The following is a 24,120-nucleotide window of genomic DNA, read 5'->3' as shown; positions in this document are numbered from 1 at the left end:
TTCTAGTACCAAAGCTTTACAATCAACCTAAAAGGAAATTGTGTACAAACAAAGCATTAACTCACAATTCACTACCTCCAGCTGAGCTCCTGGTAACCTATGTCCTATATTCTAACTATGAATTTGCTCATCTTAGTTATTTCCTATCAGTGAGGTCATACAATATTTGCCCTTTTTGTCTGGTTTATTTCACTCAATATTGATGTCTTCAAGTTTCATTCATTTTTCACGTAAACCAGAACTTCACTCATTCCTTTTTAATGATGTATAATATTCCATTATGTATATACCACATTTTGTCTACCATTCATCAGTTGATGAACACCTAAGTTGCTTCTATCTTTTGGCAATCATGAATAATGCCATTATATACATCAGTGTGCAAATTTCTGTTCATGTCCCTGCTTTCAATTGTTTGGTGGATATACCTGATAGAATGCCAGGTCATTTGGTAATTCTGTACTTAGCTTCCTGAGGAGGTGCCAAACCATCTTCCACAGTAACTGCACCATTTTATATTACCACAAGCAATGAATGAGTGTTCCTATATTTCTACATCCTCTCCAATATATGTAATTTTGTTTTTTAATAGTAGCCTATCTAGGTGATATTAAACGATATCTCACTGTGGTTTTATTTGCATTTCTCTAACAGCTATGATGTTGAGAATCTTTTTATCATTTTTTTTTTTGCCATTTGTATATCTTCTTTAGATAAATGTCTATACAAGCATTTTACCTATTCTTAAATTGTGTTGTCTTTTTACTGTTGTGCTGTAGGATTTCTTCATGTATTCTGTATATTAAACCATTATTTGATAAGTGGTTTCCAAATTTTTTCTTCCATTAGTTAGGTTGTCTTTTCACTTTTGTGATAAAGTTCATTGATGCACAAAAGTTTTTAATTTTGATGAGGTCCAGTTTATGTATATTTTCTTTTGTTACCTATGCTTTGCTTGTAAAGCCTAACAAACCATTGTTTAACATAAGATCCTGAAGATACTTCCCTACATTTTCTTCTAGGAGTTTTATAACCCTGATATATAAAATATATATATATTTAGGTTATATATATTTTTTAACTTATAGGTTGATTTTTGAGTCGATTTTTGTATATGGTTTGAGATATGGGTCCTCCCCATTCTTTTGCATATGGTATCAGTTCTCCAAAAACCATTTGTGAAAGAGACTATTCCCTTCCAATTAAGTGGGCATTGTACCCTTGCTAAAAATAGATTAGCCACAGAAGTTTTCTACTATTTTCTCTATCTATTCTTCTGACTGTATGATTTTGATTGTCTTGTCTTCTAGTTCACTGATTCTCCTGCCTGTTCAAATCTGCTGTTGTATGCCTCTAGCGTACTTTTTTAAGAAACAATTCTACATTCATTTATTTTACAAGATAAATTGGAATAAAAACAAAAATAAAGAAAATGTGAAGTCCATGAAATCCATCCAATCCTACTTTAGCAATATAAAAGGACCCTTTAGTAGACCGGTATATATTCTTCTGGACAATGTTCTTTGCCTTAACTTTTTAAGTTTTATTATACAATACCAAATATATGTAATAAGGTAAAAAAAAAAAGAGTACACCTGTGTACCACTTAATAAATATCACTAGCACAGCTGAAACACTCTAGATATATGCCTGCTCCTCAGAGGTAAACCATTGTGATTGCACGCATTTTTCATACATGCATGCACCCCTAAACAACATATAATGTTGTTTTACATGTTTTAAACTTTTACATAAATGATATAATATTACATGTACATGTGTGGGCACTTCTTTAGGGCACATAGTCAGCAGTAGGTTTGCTGCCTATTGACGCTCCACGTATCTCCAAATGTCTGCATTTATATCAGCTCTGAAGCAACTGTGTTTTCCCAAAGTGTCTCCCTTTTAAAGGACTCCAGTAAGCTAATTAAGGCCCATCTTGAATGGGCAGGGTCACACCTCCACCTAATCAGAAGGTCACACCCACAATTGAGTGGGTCAATCTCCAAGGAAACAATCTAATCAAAGGTTCCACCCTAAACAGTGGGTCTGGCCCCACAAGACTGGATTAGGAAAAGAACATGGCTTTTCTGCAGTATATAACAATTTCCAACTAGAACACAGTGTGTGATTGTGCAAACCTTGTGACCAATATTCCTTTTATCTAGTGTATGGGCAGCTGAGTAAGAAAACAAAGACAAAAAGTAAATAAATACTAAGGGAATAAGGAGTATAGGATGTTTTAGATGTTCTTTTTGTTTTTATTACTTTTTTGGAGTAATGAAAATATTCTGAGATTGATTGTGGTGATGCATGCACAACTATATGATGAAACCGTGAGCCATTGATTGTATACTTCAAATGATTATATGGTATATCGATATATCTCAATAAAATTACATTAAAAAATGAAGCACAGATCGGTTCAGTATTTTATTCAAGGTCACAGCTAATAAACTATCCCAATGTCCAAACTCTTCACACTGCACTGTAATATTCATAGTACCTCTCCAATATGGTCTAAAAGACTGTTAAATGGAATTCACAGGAAGAAGATGACTAAGCACCACTACCAAAATAATCTAATTAGATATGGAAGGCACTCAGATCTTAAAAATTACAATGTGCAGATACAAGGTTACCTTAAATAAAACATTCATTTTCCTTTGTGGTGACAAACACTTGCCATCTTAAGGCTGAAATTAACTGCCAACTTTAGGGGTCTTGTAACATTCATGAAGCCCAGTTTGTTAATTAAGACACCTTTTTTTTTTTTCAATTTTTTTTTTGTGGGGTACATGGTCCAGGAATCGAACCTGGGTCTCGTGCATGGAAGGTGAGCATTCTACCAGTGAACCACCCATGTACCCTAATTAAGACACTTCTAATAAAAGTTCTCTTAGAAATTATTTTTAGATATATAACAACTGAGTTGACCAACTAAACGCCAGCTGGTAGAAATCAAATGGACAAACAAGGGACAGAAAATGACCTATCTATAATGCAGGTGCATTGTACCTACCACCAAGCCGAACTTCTGGAGTGGAATACGGAATGGATTCAGTTTGACTGAGCTTCTGTCCTGGTTGAAACTTGTTTGCTGAAACCAAAGTCTATCAAATTCACAAGACTTGGTTTTTCAAAGAAGACCACATTCTCTGGTTTTAAGTTTTTGTGAACCACATGGAGTTTACAGCAATAATATATAGCATGAACTATGAGAACAAAGTACTTCTTGGCCAAGTCTTCATTAATGAAAACCCTCCTTGTGTTTCATTATGTAATTAAACATATCTCCTCCATCCTCCAGTTCTAGAATAAGATATTGTTTGGTCTGGGTGTCAATAACTTCCTAAAGGCATAGGATGTCAGGGTGTGGCACTAGTTTTATGCATCTCACTTCCTAGAAAAGACAACTCATGGCTACACTGCCCAGTTTTGTCTTGTTAATAACTTTTACTGTCATCTTTTCTCCTATAAAGACATACCTAATAAGCTTAACCACTGCAAGATGACCTTGACCCAAGGTTTTATTCAGCAATCTTTTCAGCATACACTCTCTTGAATCCTGCTATGCTGGTCCAACAGAAAAACACATATTTGGACTGTGTGAAACAGAACTTCTCATATAAGAAAATCTGGTGAAAAGAAGGAATTCATTTTCAATGTCTCCATGGGCATCCTGGAGTGCATACTGGGTAATCCTTGTTATCACTGTGTTTTGTTAGTTGCTTCTCTTTTCTCAGCCAGCAGGTGTGGGTGTCCATCTGCAGTGCAGATGGTGCCCTCCCAGATGCCAAGTTTCCATACCCAGTGCTAATCATACTTTTGAGCAGGTAGGTGCTGCCTACAGGGAGGCATGGAGGCTGAGCTGCCTCTAGTGGATTTTTAATATCCATTATTGTCCCTTTCATTTCTGTTATATTTCTTTACAATCTTTCAAATTCATCTCTAGCTCACACATTGCTTTCTTAATATCCTTTAGCTCTATATTCATATTTTCCTTCATCTTCTTGAATTGATTTAGGAGATTTGTTTGAACTTCTTTGATTAGTTTTTCCAAATTCTGTTTTTTCTCTGATGTTTTAATTTGTTCCCTTGACTGAGCCAGATCTCGTTTTTCTTAGTATGGCTTGCAAATTGTGCTAATATCTGGGCATCTGATTATTTTGATGTAACGCTGAAGGTCAGTTTCACCCTCTTATTTAGGGTTTCATTGTCTGACTTTGTGTTAAGGCTCTTCTACAATGCTTGGTCCAAGTTATTCCGGACTTCAGAGTAGCCCAAATTTAATAGTTCAGATTTTCTCTGCTCTTCTTCATCTGATCCTTGCTGCAGACGTACAATTTTTAAGATTGCATTTTTTTGTGCAATTGTTTCAACTCCAGGAGAAAGATTCCTTTCCTCTGTTCCTTTTCTGAGAATCTTGATCTGTTTTCTTTCTTTCTGTGCAGAATTTTCTCCCCAGTTCCTATGAGTTGTTTAAATTCTTTCCCTCACTCAGTGGCCCCTTTTCCCTATACTTTTCAGTTCTGGGACCCCTTCTATCTTACAGCAGTTCAGTCCCCTGCCCTTTTATTTCTGAGAGGCTTATTGTTTCCAGTTTCTTCCCCACTAGGGTGTCCCATTTCAGGAACCCAGATGGGGGAAATTCAGAATGCAGAAACGTGGGTTAATCCAGAAAGGTCTATTTAGTGTTTTGGTGGTCCAGTGAATAAGACTGGATTGAGTGTACCCACCTCTTGCCAACAGTTCTGGCCAGGTCTCTCTCTTTTACACTCCACCCTCAACCCTGGGAAGCCCTTTCTTATGTGACAATCCTCAGTGGTTTATATTCCACCCTTGGTCTCTGCAGACTTGGGTCTCTGTACCTGGACATGCATAGGGTTCTAACTTGCTGCTGGGAGAAGCTCTATATTCTGCATCACAGCAGGAAGGCCAGGTGTTGTGCTGCATCTGTGGACCCTGGGCTTCGAGAGACCAAATGATGGGGAGGAGTCTAGAGTGGCAGGCAGGGATCAGCAATCTCCTACCTGATCTTGAGGATTATTTTTCCTTTTCTTCGATTCAGCATTTGTGGAGTCCTTCAGTTCCTAGCATCCTGTAGAATTCTACGCAAATAGGATTTGTCCTTTTATGAGTCGATTCTGAGGGAAAAATTTTCCAAGGGGTGTCTTACGTCGTCATGTTGATGACGTCATTCTCTCGCCCCCTTGTAATGTCTGAGACTTCACTCGTGGCATCCTTCGTCTTTCTCTCCAATCTAAGTCTGCTGTACTGTCATTGTGAGACTCCCATTTGCCTTTCTCCCATTTGACTCTGTGTAGTCCACCCATTTCCTTAAACATCTTTCTTGGTATAATGCCTGGTTTTGGTGAAATGTAACCTCCAGTCAGTACCTGACACAGGGCAAGTGTGAGGTAAAAACCTTTGACACCCTGAATCCTGAAAACATTTTTGTTCTACCCTCACACTTGATTGATAGTTGGGTAGGCTACAGAAGACTGGTTTAGAAATCATTTTTCTGATCATTGTTGAATTCTGAAAGCATTGCTACAATTTTTTTTTAGCTTCCACCAAACTGTACCAAACAATTAAAAACAATTTTTTCCATCTTTTGTTTGTGGCCTATTTTTATCTTTTTCACTGGAAAATTATAGAATCTTTTCTTTGTAGCCAACATTCTGAAACTGCATGATGATGTGTGCTGATGTAGGACGCGGACACTCAGAGAACCATTCCATACCTTGAAACTCCTGTCCTTCCATTCTAGAAAATTTTCACTGAAAATTCTTCCCTTCCCTCCCTCATGGTACTCTGCCCTCTTTTTCTAGAATTTTTAAAATATTGGTTTCAGGAACTCCTGCGTTGATCCTCTAATTTTATCTTTTCTACCTTCTTATTCCTCTTTTATCTTGCTGATGCATTTTCTAGAAGGCTTTCTCAGTTTTCTCTTCTAACCCACCTAACTGAATTTTTCATTACCACTTCCAAAATTTTAAGAAATGAGATTTTTCTTGTTCTTTTAACCTTCCTCTTTCATAGTTTTCTGTTCATTTCATGGAGTCTATATCGTCTCTAAGCTCTCTCAAGTTATTATTTATGGCTTTTTCTTCTGCTGCTACTTCCTGTGTTTCTTCTCTCTCCAAAATCCTTTTTGTTGTTGTATATTTAGTATTTATATTCTTTATTAGAGAAGTATTTACTTATTTTTTAGAATATGTTTCTAAAAAGCTAGCTGGAATTTTTTCAATCAATGAATTTAAACAGGAGTTTAGGTAAGGTATCAGCTGTTTTGTAGAAGATCCCACATATCAGAAATGATGGGTCATTCACTGGTGGCCAGTCAAATTCCCTAAAGATGAGTTCTTCAGTCTCTTCTTTGATGAGTATAAGCCAGGGAATGGTTTATACGAAGAGAGTGGGGCTGTGGGAACACAACTTTTGATCTGAAAACATGGGGTACATATCTTGTTTTATAGTAGAGCACTTCCCTCACCCCTCAGTTTTGTTTCCTTGAGAATATATATGCTATGATTCAACCTTTCCATAAAGAAAACCTCCAGTCATCTAAAAAGGTGAGAGATAAGCAGTCAATTGGCTCTGAATGATGGTGAAGGCTATCTGCTCCTTTAAGTTACTTTTAACCAGTCACCCTGATATCAATAAGTTCTTCCTTCACTTCCATTCCATACTCACTATCTTCTGGAAAATCTGGAGATTTTAATTTCTGGCTAAATCCAGGGTTGTGCAGCAAATTTCAGCTTGCTTCTTTTTTTGTTTGTTTGTTTTATTGATAAAATTTAACATGCAAACATTCTTAACATGCAAATATCCATTCATGATGTACAATCAATGGCTCACAATATCATCACACAGTTGTGAGTCCATCACCGTGATCATTTTTTTGAAACTTTGCATCACTCCAGAAAAAGAAATAGAAAAGAACAAAGAAAAACCTGTACATACCATACCCCTTCCCCCTCCCTCTCATTGACTACCCAATTTATTTTAAACTTTGTACCCTATATTATTTATTTTTATCCAATTTTTTTATTTATTTGTCCATACCCTAGAAAAAGGAGCATCAAACACAAGGTTGTCACAATCACACAGTCACAGTGTAAAAACTGTATCATTATATAATCATCTTCAGAAACAAGGCTACTAGGACATAGCTCTACAGTTTCAGATTGTTCCCTCCAGCCACCCCAATACACCATAAACTAATAAGGGATATCTGCATAATGCATCAAGAATAGCCTCCAGGATAACCTCTCAACTGTGGTTGAAATCTCTCAGCCATTGACACTTTATTTTTTCTCATTTCTCTCTTCCCCTTGTTGGTCAACAAGAGTTTCTCAATCCCTTAATGCCAGGTCCTGGCTCATCCCAAGAATTCTGTCCCACGTTGCCAGGGAGATTTATACACCTGGGAGTCATGTCCCACATAGTAAGGAGAGAGCAGTGAGTTCACTTGCTCTGTCGGCTTAGAGAGAGTGGTGAGATCTGAGCAACAGAAGAGGTTCTCTGGGGGTGACTCTTAGGCCTGATTTTAAGTAGGCTTAGTCTATCTTTTGCAGGAATAAGATTCATGGTGGCAAACCCCAAGATTGAGGGCTCGACCTATTGATTTGGTTGTCCCCACTGCTTGCGAGAAGATCAGAAATTCTCCAAATGGGGAAGCCGAACATTTCCTCCTTTCTCCTCATTCTCCTCGGGGACTTTGTGAATACTTCTTTATTCTCTGCCCAAATTATTCTGGGATCTATCAGGACATCACACTAACCTGGACAAACCAACAAAATCTCATGCCCTATTCAAGATTCCAGATAATTATGGTGTTCAACTAAACTAACTATACAAGTTAAATTAGGAAATGCACTACCCAAAATATAAATTTTGCACCCAATAAACATCTCTCCCTTTAGTCTCACACAGCAGTTGAAGTTTTAAAATATGGACAATATCATCCTTTACCCTGTATTCTCATCTACTTTAGTCTTATATAAATCAGCTTCATTCATATCTCTATTGAAGTCTGATCACTTTTTCAACTTTTTAAACAGTTGCTGTATGGGGTGCTGCTGACTTTCATAGCTTCAGAGCTCTAACTCTGAGTTTTCAAGTGTCACATAAATACCGGAAGTTTCTGGGAAAGACCAAGTTATATACAAACAGCTCAGTATCTCAGAATTTAGAATGAACTGTTACACCGCCTGAATAGATGTAACTACTATAAAAGCTTACAATCTAGGACCCATTACAGTAAGCCCCAACCTGATAACTCATGCTCACAACTTTAGTTCACTGAATTTTTATATTATAGTTAGTCCATATGATTGAGGCATGATAATATTTGTCTTTTTGTTCCTGACGTTTCATTCAATACACAGCCCTTAAGATTCATTCATCTAGCTGCCTGCCTCACAACTTCATTCCTTCTTGCGGCCACTCAGGAGTCGATTGTGTGTATGCACAATAGTTCCTGGCACCAGAAACACCAGTGTGCAAATGTCCATTCATGTCCACACACTCAGTTCCTCCAGGTATATGCTGAGTAACAGGGTTTTAGGATCACATGGCAAATCCACCCCTAGCCTCCTGTGAATCGACCACACTGCCTTCCATGAGGCTGCGCCTCTCATTTCCCTACTGACAGTGAATAGGTACATCTCCTTCTCCACATCTTCTCTAGCACTTGTTTCTCACTGTTCGTTTTTTAATAGCTTTATTTACACATCATACAATGCCACCTAAGTGTACAGACATGCCTTCGTCACCATACTCTATCTGAAGACACTTCCTTTCCCTCCACGAAGAATCCTTACCCTTCCCCCAACTCCCCCACCTGCTGACATTTCGTTTTGGCATAATGCCTTTGTTACATTCAGTGGGAGCGTATTACAGTGGTTACTATTGACTACGGACCCTAGCTTACATTGACTGTACCTTTCCCCATATACCATCTATTTTCAACACCCTGCAATATTAACATTCCCCTGTTCTTCCTCATGCAAAAACATTTGTACATTAACCACCATCGTTGTACACTCTTGGCATTCCCAAATTACACCATTTCAGTCTTTATCTTCTGAATAGGAGGATATCCTCTCTCTGTTTCCTTCTGTTTCACACATGCCCCCAGCCCTTCTCCCTCTATCATACTCACATTCAGTGTACTTAAATTATTGTACTACAATCAGGTAATATTGTGCTATCCATTTCTGAATTTTACAATCAGCCCTGTTGCACAATCTAGATTCCTTCAGCACCAATTTACCCAATCTCTACCATATTTCTATTTCCTGACAATCCGTGTTCTTAAGTTTTCCAAGTTCACTCATTAATGTTAGTTCATGTCAGTGATACCATATAGTATTTTTCCTTTTGTTTCTGGCTAATTTTACTCAACATAATGTCCTCAAGATCCATCCATATATGTTACATCATGACTTTATTCTGTCTTATAGCTGTATAATATTCCATCGTATGTATATACCACAGCTTGTTCTACCACTCATTCACTGATGGACATTTGGGCTGTTTCCATCTCTTGACAGTTGTAAATAATGCTGCTATAAACATTGGTGTGCAAATGTCAGTTTGTGTCCTTGCCCTCATGTCCTCTGAATAAATAACTAGCAACGGGATTGCTGGATCATATGGCAATTCTATACTTAGCTTCCTGAGAAACCACCAAACTGCCTTCTGGTTGTACCATTTTACATTACCACCAACAGTGGATAAGTGTGTCTCTTTCTCTACATTCTCTCTGGTTTTTTGGTTTCTGGTTGTTTTTTTGTTTTTTTTTTTTACCCTCCTCAATTGCAAGCACTTAACTTTATGCCTTCTCTTTTCTACTATATCAGTTACCTCTACATTGATTGCTTACCTGCTGAATCCACCTTTTGTTTTATTTATTCTTGTGATTGTACGCCTTTTTCTTTTAACCTCTGTTGTCATTCAATGTGACTTTTGGAATAAGTGAACATAAACTCAAGCCATATATAACAAAAAAATTATATTTCATATATTCAATATGCAGCTCCTCACTGACAGATGAGGAAAGTATTTTTAATGGGTTCATGGTTTTCCATCATACAAATGTGTATCCATTCTACTACAATTACTACAGTTAGATATTAGGTCAATGCCCATTTTTGCCATTAATTTAAAAATGCAATAACAAATTGACATTATCTAAAACTCTTTGGAGGACCCTAAGTCCCTAGAAGTCCTTTTGTTGAGTCAAAAAGTACAGTTAGGTACTATAGTTATGTACCTGTTTTCTTTTAAACCTTTGGACTGAGACCAATTGGGTTGATTAATACAGAACCGTTATTTTCTTTTTAAAAAAGCAAAGTTGAAAACAAAAATTACTTTCATGATGAGTTTAAACTGTCAACCTCAGACTTAAATGACTTTAGTTTGTGTAAATGAGCCTTCCGATTTCAAATCACTCTTTCCCTTGCCACTAAGGATAATAATCATTAACAAGTAAAAATATCATTTATTGTAAACTCAGTCTTTCAAATACAGTACTGGGAATTTTACATGTAATATCCCTCCATCCTTTATAAAACCTGCAACATAATAGTATCTTACTTTCAGAACTGAGGAAAAACAATGTTCAGAAAATAATACTCAGTAAAATGACATAAAATATTTGTTGAAAAGACCAGAGTGGCATGCTAATCAAAGTGAGCACTCCATCTCAAGTTGCCCAATAGAAATAACATAATCACTCTTCCTGATAAAATGATTAGTATAACAGAAATAGATGAATACATCCTTATCTGCTGCACACATGAAAACATGTATCAGGTTCACATTCTGTATATTTATTCTGATGTACAAAAAAAGCATGATTTTCTTTTTATTTTCTCTAATTGACCACATCTTCTCCTTAGATGATGATTGTGTGCTGATGATTGGGGAAATCCTAAAACTGTCAGTAAAGGTCATTTACTTCCTCACTTCCAGTTTTTATTTTGAATAAATCATCAAAGTTCCACTTTCTTATCAGAGGTCCCTACTGATATCTCCTATCCCTTTTGACTAATTTGATATCTGGGTATTAGGGATCTGTCTATTCTCAAGAAAGCTGCCAAAGTGCTCTGTTCAAATGTAAGTTATATCATAGCCCTCTGTTCACAATCCTTCCATGGCATCCCAGCTCTCTCAGGGTAAAATCTGGAGGTCTTCAGCTCAATCCAACCTGTGCTTCCTGTTACCTCTCCAGATTCATCTCTGCAGGCTTTCACTCATAAACTCCCTTCCAGTGGCACTGACCTCTGATTCCTCCACCACTATATCCCCCAACTTAGAGTCTTTGTGTCTGATGTTCCTTCTGCCTGGAACATTTTTCCCCCATATACCTGCCTGGCTCAGCCTTCACCTCCTTCAAGGCTTTTCCTTAAAGGGCTTCTCAGGGAGGAATCACTGTGGTCCAGAGTGGAAAAGAGAAATATGTTATGTGTTTTCCAAAATGAGGAGGATATTTTACGTTGCAAAAATAGTGAAATCTGCAGTTACAAACCAAGGAGGGAAAATCACAGGAAGAAATTAAATCTGTAAAAAGTAAGCAAGGTTCTATAAGGTTAAAAAGTGAATCTAGTGACAGAGTTTTGGGTATAAGACTGAGTAAAATAGTGTGAACGTTTAGGAAAGGATATGTAGTTTGGAAGTCAATAGCTAAAATATAAAGAGGGTGAAAAAGAGAAGATGGTCAGGTAACAGTAAAATGCTAATATACACTTCAATAACTTTTATAAAACAGTTCAATCATATTAGATCTTGCAGTATAAAAGCCCTATCAATAAAAAGGGTACTAAGGAAATCTTACAAAGTCTTGTAACAGGGGGTGGAAAGTATGCACAAAAGTCTTAAAATCTAAATATGTACAGGTAAGGTCTCTGCTTTGACTTTTTTAAAGCTCTATAAGTAAAAGGAACTCCAGCAGCTACATAATGGGAAAAAGCTTCTCTCTTTCTGCCTCTGCTTCTCAATTGCTTTCTCTCTATCCCTTTTTCCTCTTATCTTTCTACTTCTCTGACACTGTGCTCCTTTCTGCCTTTTTCTTCTGGAAATCAGGCCACTGGACTAGGCAAATTAATCTGAGGCCATATTTTTATATAGAAACTCTCTCTCTACTCATAGAAAAGGAGTCCTAAATCAAATATTTCTGGTTATTTTGAAAATTTATTGGCACACTAGTTTAGCATAATAAACTTAACAAAAGCTATCCACTCAACAAATATTTCTTTAGCCCTTCTGATAGCAGTAAGCATTCATTAATGAACAAAAGAGACATAGCTCTGTCTTCATGGAACTTAGAGCCCAAGGTAAAATAAACATTTTATGACTAGCTAAGATTACCAAAACTTTACTTTTGGTAAAGTAAGTTAAGTAAAAAGTGTAGTGGAAAAAATACCTTTTCACTAAAAAAATAAGAGGGTGATTCAAAGTAAATGTAATTTACTGAATTATTTTTCTTTAGTCAAAAATTGGCTCTCATATCTATCTGAATCCCAAGCAATATTGAATTCATTAAATATAAATAAATATCAGGATCTTTGAAAGTTAAGATAAAATTGGAGAACTTATTCTATGGATAGAATTCTAACACTAATAACGTGTAATTTCTATCTGTCATTTTGTCTCTTCAGTGTCCATCAACTCCTCTTCTGCTATTAGTACTAAATTTCCTTTGAGGACTTATAGCCTTACTCCAACGGAGGGCTGGGTGCAATTCTCACAGATGCAGAGTGCTCAGGCAATCTATATGCAAATTCACCTTGTCCACCCACGCACAATCAGACGTTCAGACACCTGACTCAGCTAACCCAACTAGGTGCTCTCTTCCTGGAATTTGAACTTAAATCCTTAAAGTTCTAGGGGCTTATCCATCTCCCAGAGGCACACCAGGAGATTGTCAGAGTTCCTATTCCAGAGACCTCCAGAGCAGCCTTGGTCCATGTTCTGTCTGAAATCTGATTCCTTGGCCCGCTTTCCAGTATCCTTTCTTCAAATTTCCTTTTCGCTTTGGTTAGTCAGAGTCAGTTTTCTGTTGCTAGTAAGTACTGAATCCTAACAAATTAATCCAAATATACAGTATGCCAACTGAAAATGCACATAGCCTGCAGGAAAATAAAATATGACCTACCTTGGGCATCTGTGGTGGTTTAAAAGTGTGTGTAACCCAGAAAAATATGTTCTTAAATTTAATCCATTCCTGTGCGTGTGAAGCCATTGTAAATAGGACCTTTTGATGAGGTTTGCTTCAGTTAAGGAGTGGCCGAGGATAGGTCTTAATCCTATTCTGGAATCCTTTATAAGAGACTGAAATTCAGACCGAGAGAGAGAAAGCCACAGGAAACCAGGAGCTACATCAGTGGGACTGGCAGAGAAGGGAGAGACCAGAAGACCACACTATGTTCCTTGTCATGTGACACAGGAGCCAAGGATTGCCAGGGGCCAGCCCCAGGGTGCCAAAGCCTTTAGGCAGAAAGCATTGCCTTGATTTGGAATTTCTTTTAGTCTCCAAATCATAAGCTAATAAATTCCCATTTTTTAAGCCAACCCACTTCATGGGTATTTGCTTGAGCAGCCCAGAAGCTAAGACAGCATCTATGTGCAATCATACATACATTTTATGTAAATTGTCCATAGTTAAAGAAATTTCAAACCTAAATTTGAAATTTGAAACAACCGCATCACTTACATTTTTTTCTGTCCATCCATTCCTCCAGTTCTGTGAAGTTTACAATTTGTCTCACCCTCCAAAGACCAAGTCGATATCTAATACGATGGATCATTTTGCAATACATGTTTATAACTATTCTTAAATTCGATCCATGATACAAAGCCTATAAAATAATAATATAGACAGTGAAGCTCCTTATATATTTCTGCTATTTACATTTAACCTGACTTTGCCCTTTTCACCTGTTTCATCCAATTTTTTATGTGTTTTTATCAATGTTTGTTGCCTAAGTTGGTTAAACATATGCATTGCACAGAGGAAATCTCCCTGATATTCAGAAAGCTTCATTATGTACTGCTTTTTCATCAGATATTTATACTTCCCAGGAAGAGAGGTTTTGATTATGTATCCTTTCTAAGAAGCTACCTAAGTTGGTGACCAGATTTCTAAAACATGTAGCCCATTCATGGACTGTCTTCTTTTTTTTTTTTTTTTAATTATATATTGATATCCTTTACCCATTTTTCACTGAGCTTTTTCAGGTTTTCTTGGTAATTTCTAAAATCTTTTTGATAATTAAAGAAATCAGCCTTTTTGGTATATGTACAAATGTTGAATTATCAATTTACATTTTTTTTAACTTTTGACTACTTTTTTCTGCACATGCATTTTTCACATTTTCCTGTGACAGACTTAAAAGAATGAAAGTTTTAATAATTCATCTAATTCAGTTTTTTTTCTTTACTAAATAGCCTGCTCTATCTTATTTATCTTTTCAGTTATTTTAATACGTTACATTTTCTGGCTCATTAATTTCTCTATTTTTCTTCATTAATTCCTTTCTTTTTTTTCTTTAGGTTTATTTTCCTGTTAACTTCTTAAATTAAGTACATATTCCATTTGTTCTCATTACTTCTTGTTTAGTAATATATTTGAGTTTATGAATTTTCCTGAGTCGGCTTTCCTTTGGTATACTGTACATACCATTTCACAAGGCAAAAACTGAGGCATAAAAGCTTCAAATAACTTGCCCAACGTCCTATAGTTAGTAAGTCTCAGAATTGGTTTAAAACCTGAGCAGGGATACTCAAGAGTCCATACATTAAATTATATTCCTCTCGATTTAGTTAAATTCAGTGTTTTACAACTTTTATTTTTAATTTCTTTTCTAGTATTTTTCCTTTTATTAGGGTTAAGAGTGCTCTTGGTACAATCATTTTAGTTTCTGTTTTGTGTGATCCTCTGAGGATTATTTTATTTTTCTTCACCTTCATTTCATTTGTGGTTCTTCTCTAAAAAGTTTAAGTGCTATGCTTAAACCTATATTCATTAATGTATTAATATTATGAATAAAATAATATCTTGATTGGCCTGAATAAGAAAATTAGCATAATTTCACTAACTTCTTCTTTCTTTCACTATCTAATGGCATATTATGAATGTTTGCTAACGTCTTTCAACATTTAATAATATCTTCTGATGCATATTTTTAATTTGCCTTTTTATTTTTATTTTTTTATTTTTTTGGGTGCATAGTCTGGGAATTGGACTTCTATTTGATATGCTTTTGTTCTTTAAAATATTAATAATAATAAAAAAAATGAATTGATTACACTGTTGAATTCCCCACTACATGAATCTTAGTGAGAGGCATAATTCACCCCCCACAATTTACCATTTGTTCTTTTGTGCATTCGAATCAATTGGCCCATCCTCTAGTTTGCTTATTCTTTCTTCTTCCTCTTCAAATCTGCTGTTGTGTGTCTCTAGTACATTTTTTAATTGGTCTACAATATCTTTCATCTCTGTGCTATATGCTATTTTTCTATTTATTCCTTAAAGTTCTTCTTTATGTTCTTCTAGTGTCCTCTTGGTCTCCTTTATGTCATAAGCCGACACATTGCATTTATATAATGGAGTTACATGCATATCTTTGATTAGCTTTTCTAAAATCTATGTCTCCTCCAGTGCTGTAATCTGGTTATTAGGCTGGGCTAGAACCCTATATGCATTTTCATATGCTCTGTGATTTTCTTTGCCTTTGAGGCATATAATTATCTTGATCAGAGTTACTTTGGAAGTTCATCTCACTCTGTAGTCTAAGGTTTTGTATTTGCAAGACAGGCATGGGGCAGGACGCAGGGCTTGGGGCAGGGCACGGGGGTGGGGCATGGAGCAGGGCTAGGCATGGGATAGGGGCATTGTTTGGTAAACAGTCTTCTTCATTGGTATTTTCTGGTTTGGATAGGCTATCAGTTCCTGTTGTTTGTTTTGTACTTTGTTGTGCACTCTACATTTTAACATTTTAAATTGTTAACTCTGAGATTTATTCCCTGTTAATTCTGTCAACAGCCGGTGATAAGACAGAGAATTTTTGAGCTTCAGTCCTCTGATTTGGAAGATCTAGTCAAAGTGAATGCAGCATAGTGTCCTCCCTGTTTTATCTGGGCCTGTGTTTTGTCCTGGACTTTTGCTTCTGAGTTGTTTCGGAGTTACCTTTTTTATAGGCATTTGGATACCCCTTCCTTTTGCAGGAGACAGACCTCCCTCTCCTGGGTGTTTAAAGCAGTTCAGCCTTTGCCCAAGACTGCCTCTGTAGTTTCTTACACTCCTTTAGTTGTCTCAAGTTGATTTCACCTGAAGGGCAGATTCTGGGCGGGGCAGCACAACATAAAGGGATCTCCCAAATCCTTCTTCCACAGCCAACACAGGTCCAGGAAGCTGCAAGGGTAGTGCAGTCTGCCTTCAAAGTACTCTGGGGAAGGGATCAGGAAAGGTGGCAAAAGCTTCTTCCATGGGTCTCCAAAGCTGAACTTTCTTGACTTGCTCAGCAAATGTAGCCTTAAACTATTCCCTGCAACCCCGAGGAAGCATCGAGTCTTTAAGAGTCTTCCATTGCCACTTCTGTCTGGGTCAGGTTGGAACAACGGCTGTCCTCAGACCCAGGCTCCAATGATCCAAAGTCGCTAATCAAAAGCTGTGATCAGCGATTGATCACGACCAACTCTGGTCTTGAGGAAGAGGATTTTAATGTCCCTTTCTATCACCATTGAGCTAACCAGGATCTAGACCCTACAGTGGCCTGCCCTGAGAGGGGGAACGGTCACCAGTAAATGCCACAAAGAGGAAGCAACTCACTGATCTTTACCATAGTTTGCCAACGTCTTGCGCTCACTCTTCCCTAGATGCTGTATTTTACCAACTTCCAGAGTTTCAAAATTTTTGTTTCAGAGAGTTCCTGCCTGTTTATTCGTTGCTCTGGTGGAAGGACCAAATCCCAGAGTACAGCGCTCTGTCATCTTCCCACACTCAGCCACTTGGATTTAGATCACATTTTGACCTTTTAACTTTTATATCAATGTTACAGAACCATAAGTAGGCATACTTTTTGCCAAAACCAAGAAAATGCTTTTAAAATGATTACACTTATATGCAATAAAATAAAAATTGAATATTCTAAATAGTTTCCTTAGATGTGCATGGATAAACACACAGTTACAAATATGTAAGCCATAAATAATAGTGTGTTCCTTGTATTCACTTCTCTGGCCCCTTTACTAAGGAGCTGGTAAAACCCTTATCCTGGGGGATCTAAAGCACTTATGTCTCTCTTCAGGGTTTTATTCTTCTGCCTTCTTTCAAGTGTCTCCTCTGAGCCTCCTACTATTGTCCCTTGGACTGGTTTGGGTCAGAAGATCAGTTGATTACTACCTAATGCACATGTTCAATCTCTCTATCATTACTTGCTTAGAATAGAGACTTTAAGAAAAAGGTTTTAGTCAACTGCATGACTAAAATATCATTTTTCCCCAATAAACTCTGAACAACTTTAGCAGCAACTCCTATTTGACACGTAATTTGGTGCTTCTCCATTTATGTACAGCTGTGCCTCTCTGCTTAGTCTTTCTGGTATGAACATCCAGATTGGTTCTATTTAGAGCTAGGTGAGAGTTTTACTTAGATTTGGATTTTGCAGGAGATTCCAATGTCCATATTAAAGACTCATCTGAGAAACGACCCCATCATTTTGCAATTATTACTGTACACTCCTTTTACCACAATGGCCTAATGTGTTAAAAAAATCTGGAGCCAGACAGACTTGGTCTGAGTCTCAAAACTGAGTATTCCGCCTACTAGATATGTGACTTTAGATGAATTATACGACTCCTCAGAGCCTCAGTTTTCAGAACAACTAAAGATAATTATACAACCTGGAGAAATGAGGCCATTTCAGTTCTTTATCACCAACTCCACATAGTTTCTAAAGCAGCCTTGCACGTCATCTGTGTTTTTTCAGGCATCTCTCTTTCTGTCAATTTTTGTTGTATCTCAATCTCCTCAAACATTTAAACTTACCATCTAAATACTCACTCTCAGGAAATGTCCTTTTCCCTACTTCACTGAAAAAAAGAAAACTATCAGCTCATTGTTCTCACAACTTCCATCACCAAATCTAAACACTTATTGCATTTACAACAGCCTTTGCTCCTACTACAAAAGAAAAATGTCTCTTTCTACCTAAACCTAATCCTGTGGTAGATCTTATAAATTCACCCACTCTATTCTTCCTAGGAACCTTATAATATGGATTGTTGCCCTCTCTCTTGTATCAACAACATCTCCCTCTCATTAGCTTTAACAATGAGTATTTAAACTCACTTAAGTATTTCCCATCTTAAACTCCTTTTCTAAACTTCATAGCATCTCATATTTATTAACTATAGCTGTCTCCACTGTCTTAGTCTTGCTTACACTTATAGCTTTACAACATCACTGAAACTTGCCAAAGTCATCCATGAATGTCTGCCTAGACAACTCTTTTAGGTTGTAAATGCTGCCAGAAATGCAATATACCAGAAATGGGTTAGCTTTATAAAGGGATTTTATTAAGTTACAAGTTTACAGTTCTAAGGCCATAAAAATGTCCAAACTAAGGCATCCAGGGAATGATAACTTTGACTCAAGAACGGCTGATGAGTCCGGAACACCTCTGTCAGCTAGGAAGGCACATTGCTGGCATCTGCTGGTCCTTCAGTTTTTTATTTCAAATAACTTCTCCAGGAGCGTTTTCTTTCTGCATCTCCAAATATCTCTGTGCTGGCTCCAAAGCTTTTTCCAAAATGGTTCCCTCTTAAAGGTCTCCAGCAAGTAACCTACCATGAATGGGTAGAGACACATCTCTTGGGAAAACTTCTAATCAAAACATTCCACCCACAATTGGGTGGGTCACATCTCCATGGAAATAACCTAATACAAAATATCCTACCCAACAATATTAAATCAGGATTAAAGAATATGGCTTTTCTGAAGTAAAGGACAGTTTCAAACCAGCACAGTTATCATCCCTCACAACATTGGACACTGCAACTTAGTTCAACTTCTTGCACATTCTCTTTCTGAACTTCCTTGACCCAGCACATTCCAGTTTCCTTACCTGTCTGGCTAGTGCTTCAGTTTTGCAGAACCCTCACCTTCTACCTTTCCCTTGAACATTGGTCTTCCTCACTCTTCCCTTTTATATGATTCTTTCCTCACTCCATATACCCTCCCTAAACAATGACATCTATTCACACAGTTCCATTTAGTATCACTAGTTATGATTGTCAAATCTACAGATGAGGTCAGTGCACAAGTCGGACAACCTCAGTCTGAGGGCTGCATAGAAAATTCAGAAGAGGGTTTTCAAATTCCACATCCCCTATTTTCAGTATGCTATTACACATCTTCCAACATGTTAAAAATCATATAGTTTGAAAATATGCATTAGGCATTGAATATGTAAATAGTATCTTGTGAAGAGATTAATGAACAGAAAAGATAAATCTTTTGCTGTCAGGGAATAGAATGAAACTAGTACTAGTAGAATTCATACTAGTAGAATGAAACAATAATCCAATAAACAAATTTATGTCAGGTGGCAGTAAGTGCCATGAAGAACAACAAAGTGGAATAAATGGAATAGGTAGTGACCAAAGGGCATTGTTCTATATAGAGCAGTAGGGAATAGCACTTTCTGATAAAGTGGAAATGAGCAGAGACCAGGTAAGGAAAGTACACAGTCACCCTGTGGGGAGAGGTTTCCTGGAGATAATATGAGAACCCTTGCAAAATTGAGCTAATTTTATAGTTTGTCAGGGTTGTTATGATAAATGCCACATATGAATTGGCTTAATAACGGGAATCTACTGGATCTCAGCTCTGGAGAATAGAAGTCCAAAATGAGGCTCTCGACAGGCCATGTTTTCTTTTCAAAGTTTGTAGCATTCTGGCGCTGACTTGCTGCAATCTTTGGGGTTCCTTGACTTACGTTTCTTCCTCCTTGGTCTTCTCCTGGCTTTTTCTGACTGCATCCAGATTTCCTTTGCCTTAAAGGACTTGAGTCACCTGGATTAAGACTCACTCTGATTCAGTATGGCCTCATCTAAATAGGATCTTTGAAGATTCTATGCACAAAGGAGCCCAAAGGTCCTATTTGCAAATGGGTTCACAACCACATCAATGCAGATCAAAATTTGAACGTATCTTTTGTGGGGGACATGACTCACTCCCCAACAGGAGGTTTTATATTCCTCATGTGTACTAAGGTGGAGAAGAATCTAATAATCACTGAATGTAATAACCACCAAATCTTTCTCTATGGACCAAATCTCCCCTATGGATTTTGGGGCCATATATCTGACTGCCTCATGTACCTTTGAATTTGGACTTCCCACAGGCACTCCAAACTGCCAGTGTTGAAACTGGACTCTACCTTCTCTCATTTCTTCCCTGGTTCTCCGACTCTCTCTTCTTCATAAGGTCTGAATTTCACAACCATCCACCAGGCTGCCCAAGACAAAAACCTGGTAATCCTTCTTAACTCCTCCCTCTTCTTTACCTCTAAATCCAGTCAAACCCATATTTCTATCTATTGCTCATTTCCCCAGTGTATTGGTTTATTAATGCTGTTGCACATGCAATACACCAGAAATGGGTTGGCTTTTATAAATGAAATTTAAGTTACAAGTTTACACTTCTAAGGCCATAAAATGTCTAAACTAAAGCATCTAGAGAAAGATAACTTGACTTAAGAAAGGGCTAATGACATTTGGTGCTTCTCTGTCTGCTAGCTTTTCATTTCAAAATAGCTTCTCCAAAGACCAGGGCATTTTCTTTCTCCATTCCAAATGTCTCTTTTTGTGTGGGCTCTGAAACTTTTTTCAAAATGGTTCCCTCTTAAAGGACTCTAGTAAGTGACCCATTTTGAATGGGTGGAAACACAGCTCCATGGAAACCACTTCATAAGAAGATCCCACCCACTATCCCCAAGGAATGTGTTCTACCCTCTCCAAGGCCTAGGGCACCGAAACACTGAGGTGGAAAGCCCACCCTCTGCCTTTAGGGAAAACTCACCTCTCCAAGTGCATGGGTGAGTCCACTCTCCTGGCCCAAGGTTTCTTGGCTTCATACCTTAGCTTCCATGATTCTGCCTGTGAAGTTATTTTTACTTTAATCTATCCCTTTTCTGTCCCGTTTAGTCCAGACAGGCAGAGGTTTCATTTATTTAGATCCCATCACTCTCTTTTTGATTTTTCTATGCAGTACACTGGGATAATGCCGACCAGACAATAGAACTTTCCACAAACCCTTTCTAGATAACTCCATCTCCAATCCTAACTCTTTCTGAAATGGTTGACTAGTTCCATGTTTGGTTAAATCCTCACTTGGGCTCTATTCACTGGGATCTCACTTTCTGGAAGCCCAGAACATTCCAGTTCATCAATTTCTGGTTTCTCTGCACCCAAGAGGTCAGTTCTCAACATCACTTTCCCGTCACACTTTACTATCAGTTACAAGGAGTAGTCAGGCTGCATTTTCCACATTTAGTTTAGAAATTCCCTCAGCTAAGTATCCTGGGTCATTATCTTTAAATTCTAACTTCCATCCACCAGCAGTACTCAGTATAGCCAAATTACCTGCCATTTTAAAACAAGGGTCACCACCTTCCTTCCAATTTGAAATGGTACATTCTTCATTTTTGTCTAAAGCCTCATCAGGGAATCTTTAGAGTCCACATTTATACCAACAGTCTCTTCAAAGCATTCTAGGCCTTCCCTAAAGATCCTTACAATTCTTCCAGAATCTTCCCCTTATCCATTTAAAAAGCCATTCCTACATGTTTGGTATTTGTAAACCACAGCACCCCAATTCTCTGATACCAAAATCTGTTTTAGTTTGCTAAAGCTGCCAGAATGCAATATACCAGAAATGGAACAGCTATTAAAAAGGGAATTCATTAAGTAGCCAGTTCAAAATTTTAAGGCTATAAAAATGTCCAAACTAAGGCATCCAGGGAAGACACCTTGACTCAAGAAAGGCCAATGGGTCCAGAATACCTCTGTCAACTGGAAAGGCTCATGGCTGGCATGTGCTGGTCCTTTGGCTTTCATTTCAGACAGCTTCCCTGGGGGCATTTTCTTTCTGCATTTCCAAATAACTGTGTCTCTTGTTGACTCTGTTGCTTCTGAAGCTTTTTCCAAAATGGTTCCCTCTGAAAGGGCTCCAGTAAGCAACCCACTCTCAATGGGTAGAGATACATCTCCATGGAAACCACCTAATCAAAATATCCCACCCACAATTGGGTGGGTCACATTTCCATGGAAATAACTAAATCAAAAGTATACTACCCAACAATATTGAATTAGGATTAAAGAACAAGGCTTTTCAAGTATTATACAACAGTTTTAAACCAACACACCCAGTGCTATTTCAAGCTGCCATCAAATTCCTCTGGATTATTGAAAAATCTCACCAATTGCTCGCTATCAAGTTTTGCCACCACCACCACCAATCTATTGTCCAGAGTTAGTCATTTTTCTAAAATATGAAGCTATTCATTTCCTTGATCTGAATTAAAGTCATCCATTCTTATTTACTAAATATAATGTATAAACTCCTTAGCATAGTTTTCAAGGATATACTTAATCTGGCCCTGCCTTCAGCTTTCTCTACAACCCCTGTGCTTCTACCATCTCTTAAACCCCCAAAATTCTAAAATACATAAGAACATTGATGTTACCTCTCTCTGTGCCTACAACTCTCTGAGCCTTTCACTATATCTGATAAAACACAAATCTCTCTTACTGTCCAGATCTCAGTTTATATGCACCATGCAATGCCCAGACCAGGTACACAGGTTTTGTGTTAGAAGTCTTTTCTAAGTGTTCTCAACAGTAATTCAGATTTACTTCAGCTATCTGTATATCGTTTTAGACTACCTGCACTGTGAGATCACATAATAGTCAGAAAACTAGACACACAGAACATACATTTTTATCCAATAAAAAATCGACAAAAGTATCCAGTACCTGGAAGCCAACATATTTATGCAGGGAAACTGCTCTTTTCAAAGCCACCTGTGTCACTAGGACCACAAACGGGCTTTGGACTTTTTGTTTCTGTTTTGTTTCTTGAGATAATGAGCAGAAATCCATACTCTATCAAAAGGATTCTGTAACCTCCAAAAAGATTGTATATGGGGAAATTGCTATGGTAACTTTAAAATTCAGATTTTCCAAGAATGTTCCCATTTCATTTATTTAATAAATACTTTTTTTAAAGCCAACTTCATTCTTTTCTATTGTAACTACTGACCATTCAGATGTCCTGGGAAATTCAGTATTTTTGGCAAACAGCAAACTGTGTCAAGATGGATCAAGCCAGTAAGGACTAAAATTTTAAAAATAATTATAGATATTCACAGAAAAATATTTTATTAAGGAAAATAGCCTATTTTCATATCTTTATAATATTTTTAGATCATTGTCACTTATACCAAAACACATGTAAATCATACAGATATTTTTAAATAAAAGGACATTTTAAGTGGTGAAAATAAAAAATGCTGATTATTAAATATAACAGTCTCTGTGGTTCCCTGATGTACAGCTGTCCATGATAATTCAATGCTGCATCTTCATTATTGCCAAATAAATCCACGCTAAGAGTGTTTCACAGGAAATACTGGAAATTGTACAGCCCCTTGAGTAATCTTAAAGCTACATTCTAGCAGACACTGTCCACAGCAAGCAGCTCTGAAGTGCCAAGCAATAAGACTACAGAAGGTTCCCAGTGGAGAAAAAATTGCCACAGTGCTGACAATTTTCCAGTGATTTGCTATATAGGCTCTAGAGCAGGAATTCCCCCAACGGCAACCTTTCACATAGCACAGTGCTGGAAACTTATTGTTTATTGCATTCAGGCCTGCCCTACTACATTTCAACAGTAGGCAGAACAACTTTAACCATATCAACATGGCAGCTATCTAACATACAAAGTGCCATGCCAGTGACAGAGCAGAAAAAGAAAATCGATGATAATGCCACTTTTAAAATCCAAATAAAAACAATGATCTAGTTTATAATTGCTCTGAC

General features: G+C 37.3%; 1 protein-coding gene across 5 annotated transcripts in view; it reads right to left on the bottom strand.

The window, feature by feature from the left end:
• Positions 1–24,120, bottom strand: part of IQCM (IQ motif containing M) — a 473,232-nt gene that overhangs the window by 198,611 nt on the left and 250,501 nt on the right. For all 5 annotated transcript variants that reach the window (XM_077139855.1, XM_077139853.1, XM_077139852.1 and 2 more), the window contains one exon: positions 13,727–13,871. In XM_077139855.1, the coding sequence (XP_076995970.1) occupies positions 13,727–13,871 (145 nt within the window). The remainder of the gene's footprint in view (positions 1–13,726; positions 13,872–24,120) is intronic.

Source organism: Tamandua tetradactyla, chromosome 22, assembly GCF_023851605.1.
Source record: "Tamandua tetradactyla isolate mTamTet1 chromosome 22, mTamTet1.pri, whole genome shotgun sequence".
Classification (NCBI taxonomy): domain Eukaryota; kingdom Metazoa; phylum Chordata; class Mammalia; order Pilosa; family Myrmecophagidae; genus Tamandua; species Tamandua tetradactyla.
This window is presented reverse-complemented; position numbering and strand designations above follow the sequence as displayed.